General features: G+C 60.4%; 1 protein-coding gene across 1 annotated transcript; it reads left to right on the top strand.

Moving 5' to 3' along the window:
• Window positions 1–2,741: 2,741 nt before the first annotated feature.
• On the top strand, window positions 2,742–8,677 carry LOC144954810 (uncharacterized; the record flags this gene model as incomplete). Its single annotated transcript, XM_078885220.1, has 5 exons — window positions 2,742–3,002; window positions 3,866–4,040; window positions 4,091–4,422; window positions 5,560–5,766; window positions 8,429–8,677. Coding segments are annotated over 5 exons (1,224 nt in total), but the record flags the coding sequence as incomplete, so codon positions are not given.
• Between the last annotated feature and the right edge of the window lie 13,817 nt (window positions 8,678–22,494).

Raw genomic sequence — 22,494 nt, forward strand, 5'->3', positions numbered from 1 at the left:
CCCACCCACTCACCCACCCACCCACTCACCCACCCACTCACTCACTCACCCACCCACCCACCCTCTCACCCACCCACTCACTCACCCACCCACTGACCCACCCACTCACCCACCCACTCACCCACCCACCCACCCTCTCACCACCCACTCACCCACCCACCCACCCTCTCACCCACCCACTCACCCACCCACTCACCCACCCACCCACCCCACTCACCCACCACCCACCCTCTCACCCACCCACCCACCCACCCACCCACTCACCCACCCACCCACTCACCCACCCACTCACTCACCCACCCACCCACCCACCCTCTCACCCACCCACTCACTCACCCACCCACTGACCCACCCTCTCACCCACCCACTCACCCACCCCACCCACCCTCTCACCCACCCACTCACCCACCCACCCTCTCACCCACCCACTCACCCACCCACCCACCCACTCACCCACCCACCCACCCACCCACCCTCTCACCCACCCACTCACCCACCCACCCACCCACTCACCCACCCACTCACTCACCCACCCACCCACCCACCCACCACCCACCCACCCTCTCACCCACCCACCCACCCACCCACTCACCCACCCACCCACTCACCCACCCACTCACACACTCACTCACCCACCCACCCACCCTCTCACCCACCCACTCACTCACCCACCCACTGACCCACCCACTCACCCACCCACTCACCCACCCACCCACCCTCTCACCCACCCACTCACCCACCCACCCACCCTCTCACCCACCCACTCACCCACCCACCCACCCACTCACCCACCCACCCACCCTCTCACCCACCCACCCACCCACCCACCCACTCACCCACCCACCCACCTCACCCACCCACTCACTCACCCACCCACCCACCCTCTCACCCACCCACTCACTCACCCACCCACTGACCCACCCTCTCACCCACCCACCCACCCCACCCACCCTCTCACCCACCCACTCACCCACCCACCCACCCTCTCACCCACCCACTCACCCACCCACCCACTCACCCACCCACCCACCCACCCTCTCACCCACCCACTCACCCACCCACCCACCCACCCACCCACTCACCCACCCACTCACCCACCCACCCACTCACCCACCCACCCACCCACCCACCCACCCACTCACTCACCCACCCACTCACTCACTCACCCACCCACCCACCCTCTCACCCACCCACTCACTCACCCACCCACTGACCCACCCACTCACCCACCCACTCACCCACCCACCCACCCACCCTCTCACCCACCCACTCACCCACCCACCCACCCTCTCACCCACCCACTCACCCACCCACCCCACCCACCTCACCCACCCACCCACCCACCCTCTCACCCACCCACCCACCCACCCACTCACCCACCCACCCACTCACCCACCCACTCACTCACCCACCCACCCACCCTCTCACCCACCCACTCACTCACCCACCCACTGACCCACCCTCTCACCCACCCACTCACCCACCCACCCACCCTCTCACCCACCCACTCACCCACCCACCCACCCTCTCACCCACCCACTCACCCACCCACCCACTCACCCACCCACCCACCCTCTCACCCACCCACTCACCCACCCACCCACCCACCCACCCACTCACCCACCCACTCACTCACCCCACCCACCCACCCACCCACCCACCCACCCACTCACCCACCCACCCACCCACCCACTCACTCACCCACCCACCCACCCTCTCACCCACCCACTCACTCACCCACCCACTGACCCACCCTCTCACCCACCCACTCACCCACCCACCCACCCTCTCACCCACCCACTCACCCACCCACCCACCCTCCCACCCACCCACTCACCCACCCACCCACCCACCCTCTCACCCACCCACTCACCCACCCACCCACCCACTCACCCACCCACTCACTCACCCACCCACCCACCCACCCACCCACTCACCCACCCACCCTCTCACCCACCCACCCACCCACCCACCCACTCACCCACCCACCCACCCACCCACTCACCCACCCACCCACCCACTCACCCACCCACCCACTCACCCACCCACTCACCCACCCACCCTCTCACCCACTCACCCACCCACCCACCCACTCACCCACCCACCCTCTCACCCACTCACCCACCCACCCACCCTCCCACTCACCCACCCACTCACTCACCCACCCACCCACCCACCCACTCACCCACCAACCCACCCACCCACCCACCCACTCACCCTCTCACCCACTCACTCACCCACTCACCCTCTCACCCACTCACCCACCCACCCACTCACCCACTCGCCCACTCACCCACCCACCCACTCACCCACCCACCCACCCACTCACCCACCCACCCACCCACTCACCCTCCCACCCACTCACCCACCCACTCACCCACCCACCCACCCACTCACCCACTCACCCACCCACCCACTCACTCACCCACCCACCCACTCACCCTCTCACCCACTCACCCACCCACTCACCCACCCACTCACCCACCCACCCACTCACCCACTCACCCACTCACCCACCCACTCACTCACCCACTCACTCACCCACCCACCCACTCACCCACCCACCCACCCACCCACCCTCTCACCCACCCACTCACCCACCCACTCACCCACCCACTCACTCACCCACCCACCCTCTCACCCTCTCACCCTCTCACCCACCCACCCACCCACCCTCTCACCCACCCACTCACCCTCCCACTCATCCACCCACCCGCCCACCCTCTCACCACGTGTCCCAGCATGCGTTTGTGAGGAGGGAGCGCTTGCCTGCCGTGCTTCTGGAGCTGATAGCTCGCACGAAGGTCGCGGTGCGGGAGCTGGACAACCTGCAGTTTCGCAAGATGAAGAAATTACTCTTCAGGGAGGCACGGGGCGGTGGTGGTGGCGGTGGTGGTGGTGGTGGTGGCGGTGGTGGCGGTGGTGGCGGTGGTGGCGGTGGTGGTGGTGGTGAGGATACGCCCCAGCTGCTGTTGGGAGTTCACGACGACTTGGACGATGAGGTGAGTGGTAGACTTCAACATCAACATCGTCGTCGTCATCATCATCAGCGTCATTATCATCGTCATCATCACCATCATTATCATCAGCGTCATCATCATCGTCATCATCATCGTCATCATCATCACCATCATTATCATCAGCGTCATCATCATCGTCATCATCATCATTATTATCACCATCATCATCGTCATCATCATTATCACCAACATCATCAACATCATCAACATCATCGTCATCATCGTCATCATCACCATCATCACCACCATCATCACCACCATCATCAACACTACCATCACCACCACCATCACTATCACCACCACCATCACCACCACCATCACTATCACCACCACCACCATCACCACCATCAACACCATCATCATCACCATCACCACCACCACCATCACCACCACCATCAACACCATCATCATCACCATCACTATCACCACCATCACCACCACCATCACCACCATCATCATCACCATCACCACCACCACCATCACCACCACCACCATAATCATCATCACCACCACCACCATCACCATCATCATCATGGACATCACCACCACCATCACCACCACCATCATCACCATCACCACCATCATCATCACCACCATCATCACCACCATCAACACCATCATCACCACCACGACCATCATCATCACCACCATCACCACCATCATCACCACCACCATCACTACCACCACCACAACCCTCACCACCACCACCACCGCCACCACCACCACCACCGCCACCATGAGCATTGAGCTCTGTTCTGAGTCTGCGTCTCTCTTCATCTCTCTGCCCCCCTGCCTGCCCCCCTCCCTGCCCCCCCCCTCCCTGCCCCCTGCCCTCCTGCCCCCAGGAGAGCGAGGGCAGCAGCAGCAGCGTGGGTGGTGGTGGTGGTGGTGGTGGCGGTGGTGGCGGTGGTGGTGGCGGTGCTGGGCCGACCCGCTCTGCCACACTGTGCAGCGAGGGCAGTTGCCACTCCAACCCCAGCGCCTCGGCCTGGAGCGCCGGGGGCAGCACCCACAGCGGGGGCAGCGTGGGGGGGGGCAGCGTGGGGGGGGGCAGCGTGGGGGGGGGGCAGCGTGGGGGGGGGGCAGCGTGGGGGGGGGCAGCGTGGGGGGGGGGCAGCGTGGGGGGGGGGCAGCGTGGGGGGGGGCAGCACTCACAGCGTGGGCAGCGCTCACAGCGGCGTGGGCAGCATTCCCGACGTCACCGCCACCCGCCACCACCATCGCCACCACCATCGCCACCACCACCACCACCACCTCCTCGGCGTCACAGACGGCTGTTGGCTCGACAGCCGTGCCAGCAGCCGTAGTTGTGGGCGGTGGTGGCGGTGGTGGTGGCGGTGGTGGTGGTGGTGGCGGTGGTGGTGCCGTGGCCGCAGCGACGGTGGAGAAGAGGGGACGTACGGTGAGTGTGGTGGGGTGGGTGGGTGTGGTGGGGTGGGGTGTGGGTGGGGTGGGTGGGTGGGTGGGTGGGTGTGGTTGGGTGAGTGTGGTGGGGTGGGTGTGGTGGGTGGGTGGGGTGTGGGTGGGGTGAGTGTGGTGGGGTGTGGTGGTTGGTGGGGTGTGGTGGGTGGTTGGGGTGTGGTGGGTGGTTTGGGTGAAGTGGGTGGGGTGGGTGGGTGGGTTTGGGTCGTTGCGTGGGTCACTGTGTGTGTGTGAGTGTGTGTCACTGTGTGTGTGTGAGTGTGTGTCACTGTGTGTGTGTCACAGTGTGTGTGTCAGTGTGTGTGTGTCACTGTGTGTGTGTCACTGTGTGTCACTGTGTGTGTGTCAGTGTGTGTGTGTCACAGTGTGTGTCACAGTGTGTGTGTGTCACTGTGTGTGTGTCACTGTGTGTGTGTCACTGTGTGTGTCACTGTGTGTGTGTCAGTGTGTGTGTGTCACTGTGTGTGTCACAGTGTGTGTGTCACTGTGTGTGTGTCACTGTGTGTGTGTGTCACTGTGTGTGTCAGTGTGTGTGTGTCAGTGTGTGTGTGTCACTGTGTGTGTGTCACTGTGTGTGTCACTGTGTGTGTGTCACTGTGTGTGTCAGTGAGTGTGTGTCACAGTGTGTGTGTCACTGTGTGTGTCACAGTGTGTGTGTCAGTGTGTGTGTGTCACTGTGTGTGTGTCACTGTCTGTGTGTCACTGTGTGTGTGTCACTGTGTGTGTCAGTGAGTGTGTGTCACAGTGTGTGTGTCACTGTGTGTGTGTCACAGTGTGTGTGTCAGTGTGTGTGTGTCACTGTGTGTGTGTCACTGTGTGTGTGTCACAGTGTGTGTGTCAGTGTGTGTGTGTCACTGTGTGTGTGTCACTGTCTGTGTGTCACTGTGTGTGTGTCACTGTGTGTGTGTGAGTTTGTATGTAAGTCACTTAGTGGCGAATGGCGGTTGTTGTTGTTGTGTCACTGTGTGTGTCACTGTGTGTGTGTCAGTGTGTGTCAGTATGTGTCAGTGTGTGTGTGTCAGTGTGTGTGTGTCACTGTGTGTGTGTCACTGTGTGTGTGTCACTGTGTGTGTGTCACCCCCCCCACCCCCCCCCCACCCCCCACCCCCCCCTACAGGAGTGTCCCAGCGAGGAGCAGGTGGTGGGGGCGGCCGAGGGTGGGGGCCCTTGTGGGGGGGGGCCCCCGGCTCCCGCGCCCCCCTCCCCCCACCGTGGCCCCTCCCCCCACCGTGACCCCTCCCCCCACCGTGACCCCCCCCACCACCACCAGCATCAGCAGCAGAGGAACCGTGGAGACTTCGCAACCATAAGGCCCATCCGGCTGGTACGGGGTCAAGGGGTCAGGGGGTCAAGGGGTTAAGGGTGACCCCACTGTCTCCGCACCACCAGCACGCGACCTCCTGCGTAGCAGGCGAGGTCGTGAACATCTCCCCACCATCACCCCCCATCTACCCACCCACCCACCCATCTACCCACCCACCCATCTACCCACCCACCCACCCATCTACCCACCCACCCATCTACCCACCCACCCACTCACCAACTCACCCACCCACCACCCACCCATTCAACCACCCACCCACTCACCCACCAACTCACTCACCCACTCACCTACCCACCTACCCACTCACCCACCCACTCACCCACCCACTCACCCACCCACCTACCCACTCACCCACTCACTCACCCACCCACCCACTCACTCACCCACCCACCCACCCACTCACTCACCCACTCACTCACCCATCCACCCACCCACTCACCCATCCACCCACCCACCCACTCACCCACCCACCCACCCACTCACTCACCCACTCACTCACCCATCCACCCACCCACTCACCCATCCACCCACCCACCCACCCACCCACTCACCCACCCACTCACTCACTCAACCACTCACCCTTCTCCCCAGATTCACGAGCACCGCCAGGACGTGGACCAGCGCCAGCAGCTGTCGGGCTACAAGCTCACTCACCACTCACTCACTCACCCACTCACTCATCCACCTACCCACCCACTCACTCACCCACTCACTCACTCACCCACTCACCTACCCACCCACTCACTCACCCACTCACCCACCCACCCACTCACCCACCCACTCACTCACTCACTCACCCACCCACCCACTCACCCACCCACTCACTCACCCACTCACTCACCCACCCACTCACCCACCCACTCACTCACCCACTCACTCACCCACCCAACCACTCACCCACTCACCCACCCACTCACTCACTCACTCACCCACCTACCCACTCACTCACCCACTCACCCACCCACTCACTCACTCACTCACCCACCTACCCACCTACCTACCCACCTAACAACCCACCCCCCTCTCCCCAGATCCAAGAACACCGCCAGGACGTGGACCAGCGCCAGCAGCTGTCTGGCTACAAGCTCACTCACCCACTCACCCACTCACCCACTCACCCACCCACTCACTCACCCACCCACTCACCCACCCACCCACCCACCCACCCACCCACTCACTCACCCACCCACTCACCCACCCACTCACCCACCCACTCACTCACTCACCCACCCACCCACTCGCCCACCCCTCCCACCCTCTCCCCCCACCAGATCCACGAACACCGTCAAGACGTGGACCAGCGCCAGCAGCTGTCGGGCTACAAGCTCACTCACCTACCTACCCACCCACCCACTCACCCACCCACCCACCCACCCACTCACTCACCCACCCACCTACCCACTCACCCACTCAACCACCCACTCACTCACCCACTCACCCACCCACCCACCCACTCACTCACCCACTCACTCACCCATCCACCCACCCACTCACCCATCCACCCACCCACCCACTCACCCACCCACCCACCCACTCACTCACCCACTCACTCACCCATCCACCCACCCACTCACCCATCCACCCACCCACCCACCCACTCACCCACCCACTCACTCACTCAACCACTCACCCTTCTCCCCAGATTCACGAGCACCGCCAGGACGTGGACCAGCGCCAGCAGCTGTCGGGCTACAAGCTCACTCACCACTCACTCACTCACCCACTCACTCATCCACTCACTCACTCACTCACCCACCCATTCACCTACCCACCCACTCACTCACCCACTCACTCACTCACCCACTCACCTACCCACCCACTCACTCACCCACTCACCCACCCACCCACTCACCCACCCACTCACTCACTCACTCACCCACCCACCCACTCACCCACCCACTCACTCACCCACTCACTCACCCACCCAACCACTCACCCACTCACCCACCCACTCACTCACTCACTCACCCACCTACCCACTCACTCACCCACTCACCCACCCACTCACTCACTCACTCACCCACCTACCCACTCACTCGCCCACTCACTCACCCACCCACCCAACCACTCACCCACTCACCCACCCACTCACTCACTCACTCACCCACCTACCCACTCACTCACCCACTCACCCACCCACTCACTCACTCACTCACCCACCTACCCACCTACCTACCCACCTAACAACCCACCCCCCTCTCCCCAGATCCAAGAACACCGCCAGGACGTGGACCAGCGCCAGCAGCTGTCTGGCTACAAGCTCACTCACCCACTCACCCACTCACCCACTCACCCACCCACTCACTCACCCACCCACTCACCCACCCACCCACCCACCCACCCACCCACTCACTCACCCACCCACTCACCCACCCACTCACCCACCCACTCACTCACTCACCCACCCACCCACTCGCCCACCCCTCCCACCCTCTCCCCCCACCAGATCCACGAACACCGTCAAGACGTGGACCAGCGCCAGCAGCTGTCGGGCTACAAGCTCACTCACCTACCTACCCACCCACCCACTCACCCACCCACCCACCCACTCACTCACCCACCCACCTACCCACTCACCCACTCAACCACCCACTCACTCACCCACTCACCCACCCATCCACCCACCCACTCACTCACCTCCCCTCCTACCTCCCCCCACCAGATCCACGAACACCGTCAAGACGTGGACCAGCGCCAGCAGCTCTCTGGCTACAAGCGAATGCGCCGCCAGCACCAGCGTCAGCTGCTGGCGCTGGAGCAGCGTCTGCATGTGGAGCTGGAGGAGCTGCGGCAGCGACAGCAGCGCGAGGCGGAGGCGCTGGCAGCCAGCGCCTCCGCTGAGCTGGAGAAGATCTCACGCAAACACGGGGCCCAGCTGGAGCGAGAGGTGGGTGGGTGGGTGGGGGGGTGAGTGAGTGGGTATGTGGGTGGGGGGGTGGGTGGGTGGGTGGGTGAGTGGGGTGAGTGAGTGAGTGGGTGGGTGAGTGGGTGAGTGGGTGAGTGGGTGGGTGGGTGGGTGGGTGAGTGAGTGAGTGACTGGGTGAGTGAGTGGGTGAGTGAGTGAGTGAGTGAGTGGGTGAGTGGTTGAGTGGGTGGGTGAGTGGGTGGGTGAGTGAGTGGGTGAATGGTTGAGTGAGTGAGTGGGTGAGTGAGTGAGTGGGTGAGTGAGTGGGTGAGTGGGTGAGTGAGTGAGTGAGTGGGTGAGTGGTTGAGTGGTTGAGTGGGTGGGTGAGTGGGTGGGTGAGTGAGTGGGTGAGTGGGTGAGTGAGTGAGTGAGTGGGTGAGTGGGTGAGTGGTTGAGTGGTTGAGTGGGTGGGTGAGTGGAGCTGGAGGAGCTGCGGCAGCGACAGCAGCGCGAGGCGGAGGCGCTGGCAGCCAGCGCCTCCGCTGAGCTGGAGAAGATCTCACGCAAACACGGGGCCCAGCTGGAGCGAGAGGTGGGTGGGTGGGGGGGTATGTGGGTGGGGGGGTGGGTGGGTGGGTGAGTGATTGGGTGGGTGGGTGAGTGGGTAGGTGGGTGGGTGGGTGAGTGATTGGGTGGGTGGGTGGGTGAGTGAGTGAGTGACTGGGTGAGTGAGTGGGTGAGTGAGTGAGTGAGTGCGTGACTGGGTGAGTGAGTGATTGAGTGGGTGAGTGACTGGGTGAATGAGTGAGTGAGTGGTTGAGTGAGTGGTTGAGTGGTTGAGTGGGTGGGTGAGTGGGTGAGTGAATGAGTGGGTGAGTGGTTGAGTGGTTGAGTGAATGAGTGAGTGAGTGGGTGAGTGGGTGAGTGGTTGAGTGGTTGAGTGGGTGGGTGAGTGGAGCTGGAGGAGCTGCGGCAGCGACAGCAGCGCGAGGCGGAGGCGCTGGCAGCCAGCGCCTCCGCTGAGCTGGAGAAGATCTCACGCAAACACGGGGCCCAGCTGGAGCGAGAGGTGGGTGGGTGGGGGGGTGGGTGGGTGGGTGGGTATGTGGGTGGGGGGGTGGGTGGGTGGGTGAGTGATTGGGTGGGTGGGTGAGTGGGTAGGTGGGTGGGTGGGTGAGTGATTGGGTGGGTGGGTGGGTGAGTGAGTGAGTGACTGGGTGAGTGAGTGGGTGAGTGAGTGAGTGAGTGCGTGACTGGGTGAGTGAGTGATTGAGTGGGTGAGTGACTGGGTGAATGAGTGAGTGAGTGGTTGAGTGAGTGGTTGAGTGGTTGAGTGGGTGGGTGAGTGGGTGAGTGAATGAGTGGGTGAGTGGTTGAGTGGTTGAGTGAATGAGTGGGTGAGTGGTTGAGTGGTTGAGTGGTTGAGTGGTTGAGTGGGTGGGTGAGTGGAGCTGGAGGAGCTGCGGCAGCGACAGCAGCGCGAGGCGGAGGCGCTGGCAGCCAGCGCCTCCGCTGAGCTGGAGAAGATCTCACGCAAACACGGGGCCCAGCTGGAGCGAGAGGTGGGTGGGTGGGGGGGTGGGTGGGTGGGTGGGTATGTGGGTGGGGGGGTGGGTGGGTGGGTGAGTGATTGGGTGGGTGGGTGAGTGGGTAGGTGGGTGGGTGGGTGAGTGATTGGGTGGGTGGGTGGGTGAGTGGGTGAGTGGGTGGGTGGGTGGGGTGAGTGAGTGGGTGGGTGGGTGGGTGAGTGGGTGAGTGGGTGAGTGGGTGAGTGAGTGAGTGGGTGAGTGGGTGGGTGAGTGAGTGGGGTAGTCAGTGGGTGAGTGGGTGGGTGGGTGGGTGAGTGGGTGGGTGGGTGGGTGGGGGGTGGGTGGGTGGGTGGGGGGTGGGTGGGTGGGTGGGTGGTGGTGGGTGGGTGGGTATTGTGGGTGGGGGGGTGGGTGAGTGAGTGACTGGGTGAGTGAGTGGGTGAGTGAGTGAGTGCGTGACTGGGTGAGTGAGTGATTGAGTGGGTGAGTGACTGGGTGAATGAGTGAGTGAGTGGTTGAGTGAGTGGGTGAGTGGGTGAGTGAATGAGTGGGTGAGTGGTTGAGTGGTTGAGTGGTTGAGTGGGTGGGTGAGTGGAGCTGGAGGAGCTGCGGCAGTGACAGCAGCGTGAGGCGGAGGCGCTGGCAGCCAGCGCCTCCGCTGAGCTGGAGAAGATCTCACGCAAACACGGGGCCCAGCTGGAGCGAGAGGTGGGTGGGTGGGTGGGTAGGTGGGTGGGTGGGTGAGTGGGTGGGTGGGTGAGTGGGTGGGTGGGTGGGTGGGTGGGTGGGTGAGTGGGTGGGTGGGTGAGTGGGTGAGTGGGTGAGTGGGTGGGTGAGTGAATGGGTGGGTGGGTGAGTGAGTGGGTGGGTGGGTGAGTGGGTGAGTGGGTGGGTGGGTGGGTGAGTGGGTGGGTGAGTGGGTGGGTGGGTGGGTGAGTGGGTGGGTGGGTGGGTGAGTGGGTGGGTGGGTGGGTGAGTGGGTGGGTGGGTGGGTGGGTGGGTGGGTGAGTGGGTGGATGGGTGAGTGGGTGGATGGGTGAGTGGGTGAGTGGGTGAGTGGTTGAGTGGTTGAGTGGGTGGGTGAGTGGAGCTGGAGGAGCTGCGGCAGCGACAGCAGCGCGAGGCGGAGGCGCTGGCAGCCAGCGCCTCCGCTGAGCTGGAGAAGATCTCACGCAAACACGGGGCCCAGCTGGAGCGAGAGGTGGGTGGGTGGTGGTGGGTGGGTGGGTGGGTATGTGGGTGGGGGGGTGGGTGGGTGAGTGGGTGGGTGGGTGGGTGAGTGGGTGGGTGAGTGGGTGGGTGGGTGGGTGAGTGGGTGAGTGGGTGGGTGGGTGGGTGAGTGAGTGGGTGGGTGGGTGGGTGAGTGGGTGAGTGGGTGAGTGGGTGAGTGAGTGAGTGGGTGAGTGGGTGGGTGAGTGAGTGGGGTAGTCAGTGGGTGAGTGGGTGGGTGGGTGAGTGGGTGGGTGGGTGGGTGGGTGGGGGGTGGGTGGGTGGGTGGGGGGTGGGTGGGTGGTGGTGGGGGTGGGTGGGTATTGTGGGTGGGGGGGTGGGTGAGTGAGTGACTGGGTGAGTGAGTGGGTGAGTGAGTGAGTGCGTGACTGGGTGAGTGAGTGATTGAGTGGGTGAGTGACTGGGTGAATGAGTGAGTGAGTGGTTGAGTGAGTGGGTGAGTGGGTGAGTGAATGAGTGGGTGAGTGGTTGAGTGGTTGAGTGGTTGAGTGGGTGGGTGAGTGGAGCTGGAGGAGCTGCGGCAGTGACAGCAGCGTGAGGCGGAGGCGCTGGCAGCCAGCGCCTCCGCTGAGCTGGAGAAGATCTCACGCAAACACGGGGCCCAGCTGGAGCGAGAGGTGGGTGGGTGGGTGGGTAGGTGTGGGTAGGTGGGTGGGTGGGTGAGTGGGTGGGTGGGTGAGTGGGTGGGTGGGTGGGTGGGTGGGTGAGTGGGTGGGTGGGTGAGTGGGTGAGTGGGTGGGTGAGTGGGTGGGTGAGTGAGTGGGTGGGTGGGTGAGTGGGTGAGTGGGTGGGTGGGTGGGTGAGTGGGTGGGTGAGTGGGTGGGTGGGTGGGTGAGTGGGTGGGTGGGTGAGTGGGTGGGTGGGTGGGTGGGTGGGTGGGTGGGTGGGTGAGTGGGTGGGTGGATGAGTGGGTGGGTGGGTGGATGAGTGGGTGGGTGGGTGGGTGGATGAGTGGGTGGGTGGGTGGATGAGTGGGTGGGTGGGTGGATGAGTGGGTGGGTGGGTGCGTGAGTGGGTGGGTGGGTGGGTGAGTAGGTGGGTGAGTGGGTGAGTGAGTGGGTGGGTGGGTGAGTGGGTTGGTGGGTGGGTGAGTGAGTGAGTGGGTGAGTGAGTGGGTGGGTGAGTGGGTGGGTGAGTGGGTGGGTGAGTGGGTGGGTGGGTGGGTGGGTGGGTGAGTGGGTGGGTGGGTGGGTAAGTGGGTGGGTGGGTGGGGGGGTGGGGGGGGTGGGGGGTGGGTGGGTGAGTGGGTGGGTGGGTGGTGAGTGGGTGGGTGGGTGGGTGGTGAGTGGGTGGGTGAGTGGGTGGGTGGGTGAGTGGGTGGGTGAGTGGGTGGGTGGGTGAGTGGGTGAGTGAGTGGGTGGGTGGGTGGGTGAGTGGGTGGGTGGGTGGGTGGGTGAGTGGGTGGGTGGGTGGGTGGGTGAGTGGGTGGGTGGGTGGGTGGGTGGTTGGATGAGTGGGTGGGTGGGTGGGTGGATGAGTGGGTGGGTGGGTGGGTGGATGAGTGGGTGGGTGGGTGCGTGAGTGGGTGGGTGGGTGAGTAGGTGGGTGAGTGAGTGAGTGGGTGAGTGAGTGAGTGGGTGGGTGGGTGAGTGGGTGGGTGGGTGGGTGGGTGGGTGAGTGAATGAGTGACTGAGTGGGTGAGTGAGTGGGTGAGTGGGTGGGTGAGTGGGTGGGTAGGTGAGTGGGTGGTGGGTAGATGGGTGAGTGATTGGGTGAGTGAGTGGGTGGGTGAGTGGGTGGGTGAGTGATTGGGTGGGTGGGTGAGTGGGTGGGTGATTGGGTGGGTGAGTGAGTGAGTGAGTGGGTGAGTGAGTGAGTGGGCGGGTGGGTGAGTGGGTGAGTGAGTGGGTGGTTGAGTGAGTGGGTGAGTGAGTGGGTGGTTGAGTGAGTTGGTGAATGAGTGACTGAGTGGGTGAGTGGGTGGGTGGGTGGTTGAGTGAGTTGGTGAATGAGTGACTGAGTGGGTGAGTGGGTGGGTGGGTGGGTGGTTGAGTGAGTGGGTGAGTGAGTGGGTGAGTGAGTGTATGGTTAAGTGGGTGGGTGGGTGATTGGGTGGGTGGGTGAATGAGTGAGTGAGTGAATGAATGGGTGAGTGAGTGAGTGAAGGAGTGAGTGAATGAGTTGGTGAATGAGTGTCTGTGTGGTCTGTGTGTGTGTGTGTGTGCAACAGCACTTTCCCCCACAGCACTGCCAGAGGCTACACGGGGTATCTTTGTCTGTGTGTGTCTTGGCAAGCGCCGACAGCCCGCTAAAGGCTCCACACATCGTGATGGTGGTGGTGGTGGTGTTGGTGGTGGTGTTGGTGGTGTTGGTGGTGGTGTTGGTGGTGGTGTTGGTGGTGTTGGTGGTGGTGTTGGTGGTGGTGTTGGTGGTGTTGGTGGTGGTGTTGGTGGTAGTGTTGGTGGTGTTGGTGGTGGTGGTGGTGGTTGTGAGCTTGGTGGTAGTGGTGGTGTTGGTGGTGGTGTTCATGGTGGTGTTGGTGGTGGTGGTGAGCTTGGTGGTAGTGGTGGTGGTGGTGTTGGTGGTGGTGGTGATGTTGTTGGTGTTGGTGGTGGTGGTGTTGGTGGTGGTGTTGGTGATGTTGTTGGTGTTGGTGGTGGTGGTGTTGGTGGTGGTGTTGGTGATGTTGTTGGTGTTGGTGGTGATGTTGTTGGTGTTGGTGGTGGTGTTCATGGTGGTGTTGGTGGTGGTGGTGAGCTTGGTGGTAGTGGTGGTGGTGGTGTTGGTGGTGGTGGTGATGTTGTTGGTGTTGGTGGTGGTGGTGTTGGTGGTGGTGTTGATAGTGATAGAGGTGGTGGTGGTGGTGTTGTTGGTGGTGTTGGTGTTGGTGATGTTGTTGTTGGTGGTGGTGTTGATGGTGTTGATGTTGGTGATGTTGGTGATGGTGTTGATGATGATGGTGGTGGTGTTGGTGGTGGTGTTGGTGATGTTGTTGGTGTTGGTGGTGGTGGTGTTGGTGGTGGTGTTGATAGTGATAGAGGTGGTGGTGGTGGTGTTGTTGGTGGTGTTGGTGTTGTTGTTGTTGGTGGTGGTGTTGATGGTGTTGATGTTGGTGATGTTGGTGATGGTGTTGATGATGATGGTGGTGGTGGTGTTGGTGTTGTTTGTGTTGTTGGTGTTGTTGGTGGTGGTGTTGATGTTGGTGATGTTGTTGGTGTTGGTGTTGATAGTGTTGGTGGTGGTGTTGGTGATGTTGATGGTGATGTTGGTGTTGATGATGGTGTTGTTGGTGGTGTTGGCGGTGTTGTTGGTGGTGATGGCGATGATGTTGGTGATGTTGTTGGTGTTGATGATGGTGTTGTTGGTGGTGATGGCGATGATGTTGGTGATGTTGGTGTTGATGATGATGGTGTTGTTGGTGGTGTTGGCGGTGTTAATAGTGATGATGATGGTGGTGTTGGTGTTGATGATGGTGTTGTTGGTGGTGATGATGATGATGGTGGTGTTGGTGGTGATGGTGGTGTTGTTGGTGGTGATGATGATGATGATGTTGTTGGTGGTGATGTTGGTGATGGTGTTGGTGATGGTGGTGATGGTGTTGGTGATGGTGGTGATGGTGTTGGTGATGGTGGTGATGGTGTTGGTGATGGTGGTGATGGTGTTGGTGATGGTGGTGATGGTGTTGGTGATGGTGGTGATGGTGTTGGTGATGGTGGTGATGGTGTTGAACTTTGCCCCTCGCAGCTGAAGAGCTCCCAGGCGGAGGAGAAGCGATGTCAGCAGCAGCTCCTGATGATGATGTTGTTGATGTTGTTGATGTTGTTGATGTTGTTGATGTTGTTGATGTTGATGATGTTGAACTTTGCCCCTCGCAGCTGAAGAGCTCCCAGGCGGAGGAGAAGCGATGTCAGCAGCAGCTCCTGATGATGATGTTGTTGATGTTGTTGATGTTGTTGATGTTGATGATGTTGAACTTTGCCCCTCGCAGCTGAAGAGCTCCCAGGCGGAGGAGAAGCGATGTCAGCAGCAGCTCCTGATGATGATGTTGTTGATGTTGTTGATGTTGTTGATGTTGTTGATGTTGAACTTTGCCCCTCGCAGCTGAAGAGCTCCCAGGCGGAGGAGAAGCGATGTCAGCAGCAGCTCCTGATGATGATGTTGTTGATGTTGTTGATGTTGTTGATGTTGATGATGTTGAACTTTGCCCCTCGCAGCTGAAGAGCTCCCAGGCGGAGGAGAAGCGATGTCAGCAGCAGCTCCTGATGATGATGTTGTTGATGTTGTTGATGTTGTTGATGTTGTTGATGTTGAACTTTGCCCCTCGCAGCTGAAGAGCTCCCAGGCGGAGGAGAAGCGATGTCAGCAGCAGCTCCTGATGATGATGTTGTTGATGTTGTTGATGTTGTTGATGTTGTTGATGTTGTTGATGTTGATCTTTGCCCCTCGCAGCTGAAGAGCTCCCAGGCGGAGGAGAAGCGATGTCAGCAGCAGCTCCTGATGATGATGTTGTTGATGTTGTTGATGTTGTTGATGTTGATGATGTTGAACTTTGCCCCTCGCAGCTGAAGAGCTCCCAGGCGGAGGAGAAGCGATGTCAGCAGCAGCTCCTGATGATGATGTTGTTGATGTTGTTGATGTTGTTGATGTTGATGATGTTGAACTTTGCCCCTCGCAGCTGAAGAGCTCCCAGGCGGAGGAGAAGCGATGTCAGCAGCAGCTCCTGATGATGATGTTGTTGATGTTGTTGATGTTGTTGATGTTGTTGATGTTGTTGATGTTGTTGATGTTGATGATGTTGAACTTTGCCCCTCGCAGCTGAAGAGCTCCCAGGCGGAGGAGAAGCGATGTCAGCAGCAGCTCCTGATGATGATGTTGTTGATGTTGTTGATGTTGTTGATGTTGTTGATGTTGTTGATGTTGTTGATGTTGTTGATGTTGTTGATGTTGAACTTTGCCCCTCGCAGCTGAAGAGCTCCCAGGCGGAGGAGAAGCGATGTCAGCAGCAGCTCGTGGCGCAGCAGAAGAAGGAGCTGTCTCAGTTCCAGGATTCGCGGCGACGAGAATACAAACTACGCAAAGAGCAGCTCAAGGAGGTCACTCACTCGCACACTCACTCACTCACTCGCACACTCACTCACTCACTCACTCATACACTCACTCACTCGTACACTCACACACTCACTCATACACTCACTCACTACACTCACTCATACACTCACTCACTCGTACACTCACACACTCACTCACAACACTCACTCACACACTCACTCACATCACTCTCACTCGCACACTCACTCGCTCACTCACTCACACTCGCTCATACACTCACTCACACACTCACTCACTCACTCATACACTCACTCGCACACTCACTCACTCACTCACTCGCACACTCACTCACTCACTCACGTCACTCACTCGCTCATACACTCACTCACTCGTACACACACTCACTCGCACACTCACTCACTCGTACACTCACTCGCTCATACACTCACTCACACACTCATACACTCACTCATACACTCACTCACTCATACACTCACTCACTCGTACACTCACTCACTCATACACTCACTCACTCACTCACTCACTCACACACTCATACACTCACTCACTCACTCATACACTCACTCACCTCACTCACTCACTCACACACTCACTCGTACACTCACTCACTCACATCGTACACTCACTCACTCACTCATTCACTCACTCACTCACTCATACACTCACTCACTCACTCATTCACTCACACACTCTCACTCATACACTCACTCACACACTCACTCACTCATACACTCACTCACTCGTACACTCACTCACTCACTAACTCTCACTCATACACTCACTCACTCATACACTCACTCACTCATACACTCACTCACTCATACACTCACTCATACACTCACTCACTCATACACTCACTCACTCGTACACTCACTCACTCATACACTCACTCATACACTCACTCACTCATACACTCACTCACTCATACACTCACTCACTCATACACTCACTCATACACTCACTCACTCATACACTCACTCACTCACACACTCACTCACTCATACACTCACTCATACACTCACTCACTCATACACTCACTCACTCGTACACTCACTCACTCATACACTCACTCACTCATACACTCACTCATACACTCATACACTCACTCATACACTCACTCACTCGCACACTCACTCGTACACTCACTCACTCATACACTCACTCACCTCGCACACTCACTCGTACACTCACTCGCACACTCACTCATACACTCACTCACTCACTCATACACTCACTCACTCACTCGCTCCACTCACTCACTCGCACACTCACTCATACACTCACTCACTCACTCATACACTCACTCACTCACTCGTACACTCACTCACTCGCTCGCACACTCTCACTCGTACACTCACTCGTACACTCACTCACTCATACACTCACTCACTCACTCGCTCACTTCACTCACTCGCACACTCACTCGTACACTCACTCACTCATACACTCACTCACTCACTCATACACTCACTCACTCATACACACACTCACTCATACACACACTCACTCATACACTCACTCACTCATACACACACTCACTCATACACTCACTCACTCATACACTCACTCACTCATACACTCACTCACTCAACACACTCACTCACTCACACACTCATACACTCACTCACTCATACACTCACTCACTCATACACTCACTCACTCGCACACTCACTCACTCACTCGCACACTCACTCACTCGCTCATACACTCACTCACACACTCACTCATACACTCACTCACTCATACTCACTCACACACTCACTCATACACTCACTCACACACTCACTCATACACTCACTCACTCACTCATACACTCACTCACTCACTCGCTCATGCACTCACTCACTCACTCATACACTCACTCATACACTCACTCATACACTCACTCACTCACACTCATACACTCACTCATACACTCACTCACTCACTCATACACTCACTCATACACTCACTCACTCACTCATACACTCACTCATACACTCACTCACTCATACACTCACTCACTCATACACTCACTCATACACTCACTCACTCACTCATACACTCACTCATACACTCACTCACTCATACACTCACTCATACACTCACCTCACTCATGACTCACTCACCACCACCCACCCCACTCACCCACCCACTCACCCACCCACCCACTCACCCCACCCACCCCACTCACTCCACCCACCCCCTCACCCACCCACCCCACTCACTCACCCCACCCCACTCACCCACCCACCCCACCCACCCACCCCACTCACCCACTCACCCCACTCACCCCCACTCACCCACCCACCCACCCACCCACTCACTCACCCACTCACCCACTCACCCACTCACCCACCCACCCACTCACTCACCCACTCACCTCACTCACCCACTCACCCACTCACCCACTCACCCACCCACTCACCCACTCACCCACTCACCCACTCACCCACCACACCCACCCACCACCACTCACTCACCCACTCACCCACTCCACCCACTCACCCACCCACCCACCCACTCACTCACACCACTCACCCACCCACCCACCCACTCACCACTCACCACCCACCCACTCACCCACCCACCCACCCACTCACCCACTCCACCACTCACCACCCACCCACCCACTCAACCCACCACACCACCTCACCCACCCACCACACCACCCACACCAACCACCCACTCCACCCACTCACCACACACCCACTCACCCACTCACCCACTCACCCACTCACCCACTCACTCCACTCACCCACCCACTCACTCACCCACCCACCACACCCACTCCACCCACTCACCACCTCACCCACCCACTCACTCACCCACTCACCACACCCACTCACCCACTCACTCACCCCACTCAACACCCACCCACTCACCCACCCACTCACCCACTCACCCACTCACCCACTCACCCACCCACCTCACTCACCACCCACCCACTCACCCACCCACCCACTCACCCACTCACCCACCCACCCACTCACCCACCCACTCACCCACTCACCACCCACTCACCCACTCACCCACCCACTCACCCACACACCCACCCACTCACCCACTCACCCACCCACTCACCCACCACCTCACCCACTCACCCACCCACTCACCCACCCACCCACTCACTCACCCACCCACCCACCCACTCACCCACCCACCCACCCACTCACCCACCCACTCACCCACCCACTCACCCACTCACCCACTCACTCACTCACCCACCCACCCACTCACTCACTCACTCACCCACCCACTCACCCACCCACTCACCCACCCACTCACCCACTCACCCACTCACTCACCCACTCACCCACCCACTCACCCACTCACCCACCCACTCACCCACCCACCCACCCACCCACTCACCCACACCACTCACCCCACTCACCCACCCACCCACCCACCCACCCACTCACTCACCACTCAACCACTCACCACCACTCACCACCCACCCACCCACTCACCCACCCACCCACCCACCCACCCACCCACTCCTCACCCACCCACTCACCCACCCACCCACTCAACCACTCACCCACCCACCCACTCACTCACCCACTCACCCACCCACTCACCCACTCACCCACCCACTCACCCACTCACCCACCCACTCACCCACCCCACCCACTCACCCACTCACCCACTCACTCCACCCACTCACCCCCACCACCCACCCACCCACTCACCCACCCCACTCACCCACCCACTCACCCCACTCACCCACTCACTCACTCACCCCACCCACCCACTCACTCACTCACTCACCCCACCCACCCACCCACCCACCCACCCACCCACCCACTCACCCACCCACTCACCCACTCACCCCACTCACTCACCCACTCACCCACCCACCCCACCCCACTCACCCACTCACCCACCCACTCACCCACTCACCCACCCACTCACCCACCCACCCACCCACCCAACCCACCCACTCACCCACCCACTCACCCACTCACCCACTCACTCACTCACTCACCCACCCACCCACTCACTCACTCACTCACACACTCACTCATACACTCACTCACTCATACACTCACTCATACACTCACTCACTCACTCATACACTCACTCATACACTCACTCACTCATACACTCACTCATACACTCACTCACTCATACACTCACTCACCCACCCACCCCACTCACCCACCCACTCACCCACCCACCCACTCACCCCACCCACCCCACTCACTCACCCACCCCCTCACCCACCCACCCCACTCACTCACCCACCCCACTCACCCACCCACCCCCACCCACCCACCCACTCACCCACCCACCCACTCACCCCACCCACTCACCCACTCACTCACTCACCCACCCACCCACTCACTCACTCACTCACCCACCCACTCACCCACCCACCCACTCACCCACCCACTCACCCACTCACCCACTCACTCACCCACTCACCCCACCCACTCACCCACTCACCCACCCACTCACCCACCCACCCCACCCATTCACCCACCCACTCACCCACTCACCCACCCACCCACCCACCCACCCACTCACCCACTCAACCACTCACTCAACCACTCCACTCACCCACTCACCCACTCACCCACCCACCCACTCACCCACCCACTCACCCACCCACCCACCCACCCACCCACTCACTCACCCACCCACTCACCCACCCACCCACTCAACCACTCACCCACCCACTCACTCACCCACTCACCCACCCACTCACCCACTCACCCACCCACTCACCCACTCACCCACCCACTCACCCACCCACCCACTCACCCACTCACCCACTCACTCACCCACTCACCCACCCACTCACCCACCCACCCACCCACTCACCCACCCACTCACCCACCCACTCACCCACTCACCCACTCACTCACTCACCCACCCACCCACTCACTCACTCTCACTCACCCACCCACCCACCCACCCACCCACCCACTCACCCACCCACCCACTCACCCACCCACTCACCCACTCACCCACTCACTCACCCACTCACCCACCCACCCACCCACCCACTCACCCACTCACCCACCCACTCACCCACTCACCCACCCACTCACCCACCCACCCACCCAACCCACCCACTCACCCACCCACTCACCCACTCACTCACTCACCCACCCACCCACTCACTCACTCACTCACACACTCACTCATACACTCACTCACTCATACACTCACTCATACACTCACTCACTCACTCATACACTCACTCATACACTCACTCACTCATACACTCACTCATACACTCACTCACTCATACACTCACTCACCCACCCACCCCACTCACCCACCCACTCACCCACCCACCCACTCACCCACCCACCCCACTCACTCACCCACCCCCCTCACCCACCCACCCCACTCACTCACCCACCCCACTCACCCACCCACCCCACCCACCCACCCACTCACCCACCCACCCACTCACCCACCCACTCACCCACTCACCCACTCACCCACCCACCCACCCACTCACTCACCCACTCACCCACTCACCCACCCACCCACCCACTCACTCACCCACTCACCCACCCACCCACCCACTCAACCACTCACCCACCCACCCACTCACCCACCCACCCACCCACCCACTCAACCACTCACCCACCCACCCACCCACTCACCCACCCCACCCACTCAACCACTCACCCACCCACCCACTCACCCACCCACTCACCCACTCACTCACTCACCCACCCACTCACTCACTCACACACTCACTCATACACTCACTCACTCATACACTCACTCATACACTCACTCACTCACTCATACACTCACTCATACACTCACTCACTCATACACTCACTCATACACTCACTCACTCATACACTCACTCACCCACCCACCCCACTCACCCACCCACCCACCCCACCCACTCACCCACCCACCCCACTCACTCACCCACCCCCTCACCCACCCACCCCACTCACTCACCCACCCCACTCACCCACCCACCCACCCACCCACCCACCCCACTCACCCACCCACCCACTCACCCACCCACTCACCCACTCACCCACTCACCCACCCACCCACCCACTCACTCACCCACTCACCCACTCACCCACTCACCCACCCACCCACCCACCCACTCACTCACCCACTCACCCACCCACCCACCCACTCAACCAC

This window comes from Lampetra fluviatilis, unplaced genomic scaffold, assembly GCF_964198595.1.
Source record: "Lampetra fluviatilis unplaced genomic scaffold, kcLamFluv1.1 SCAFFOLD_1191, whole genome shotgun sequence".
In the NCBI taxonomy this organism is placed as follows: Eukaryota; Metazoa; Chordata; class Hyperoartia; order Petromyzontiformes; family Petromyzontidae; genus Lampetra; species Lampetra fluviatilis.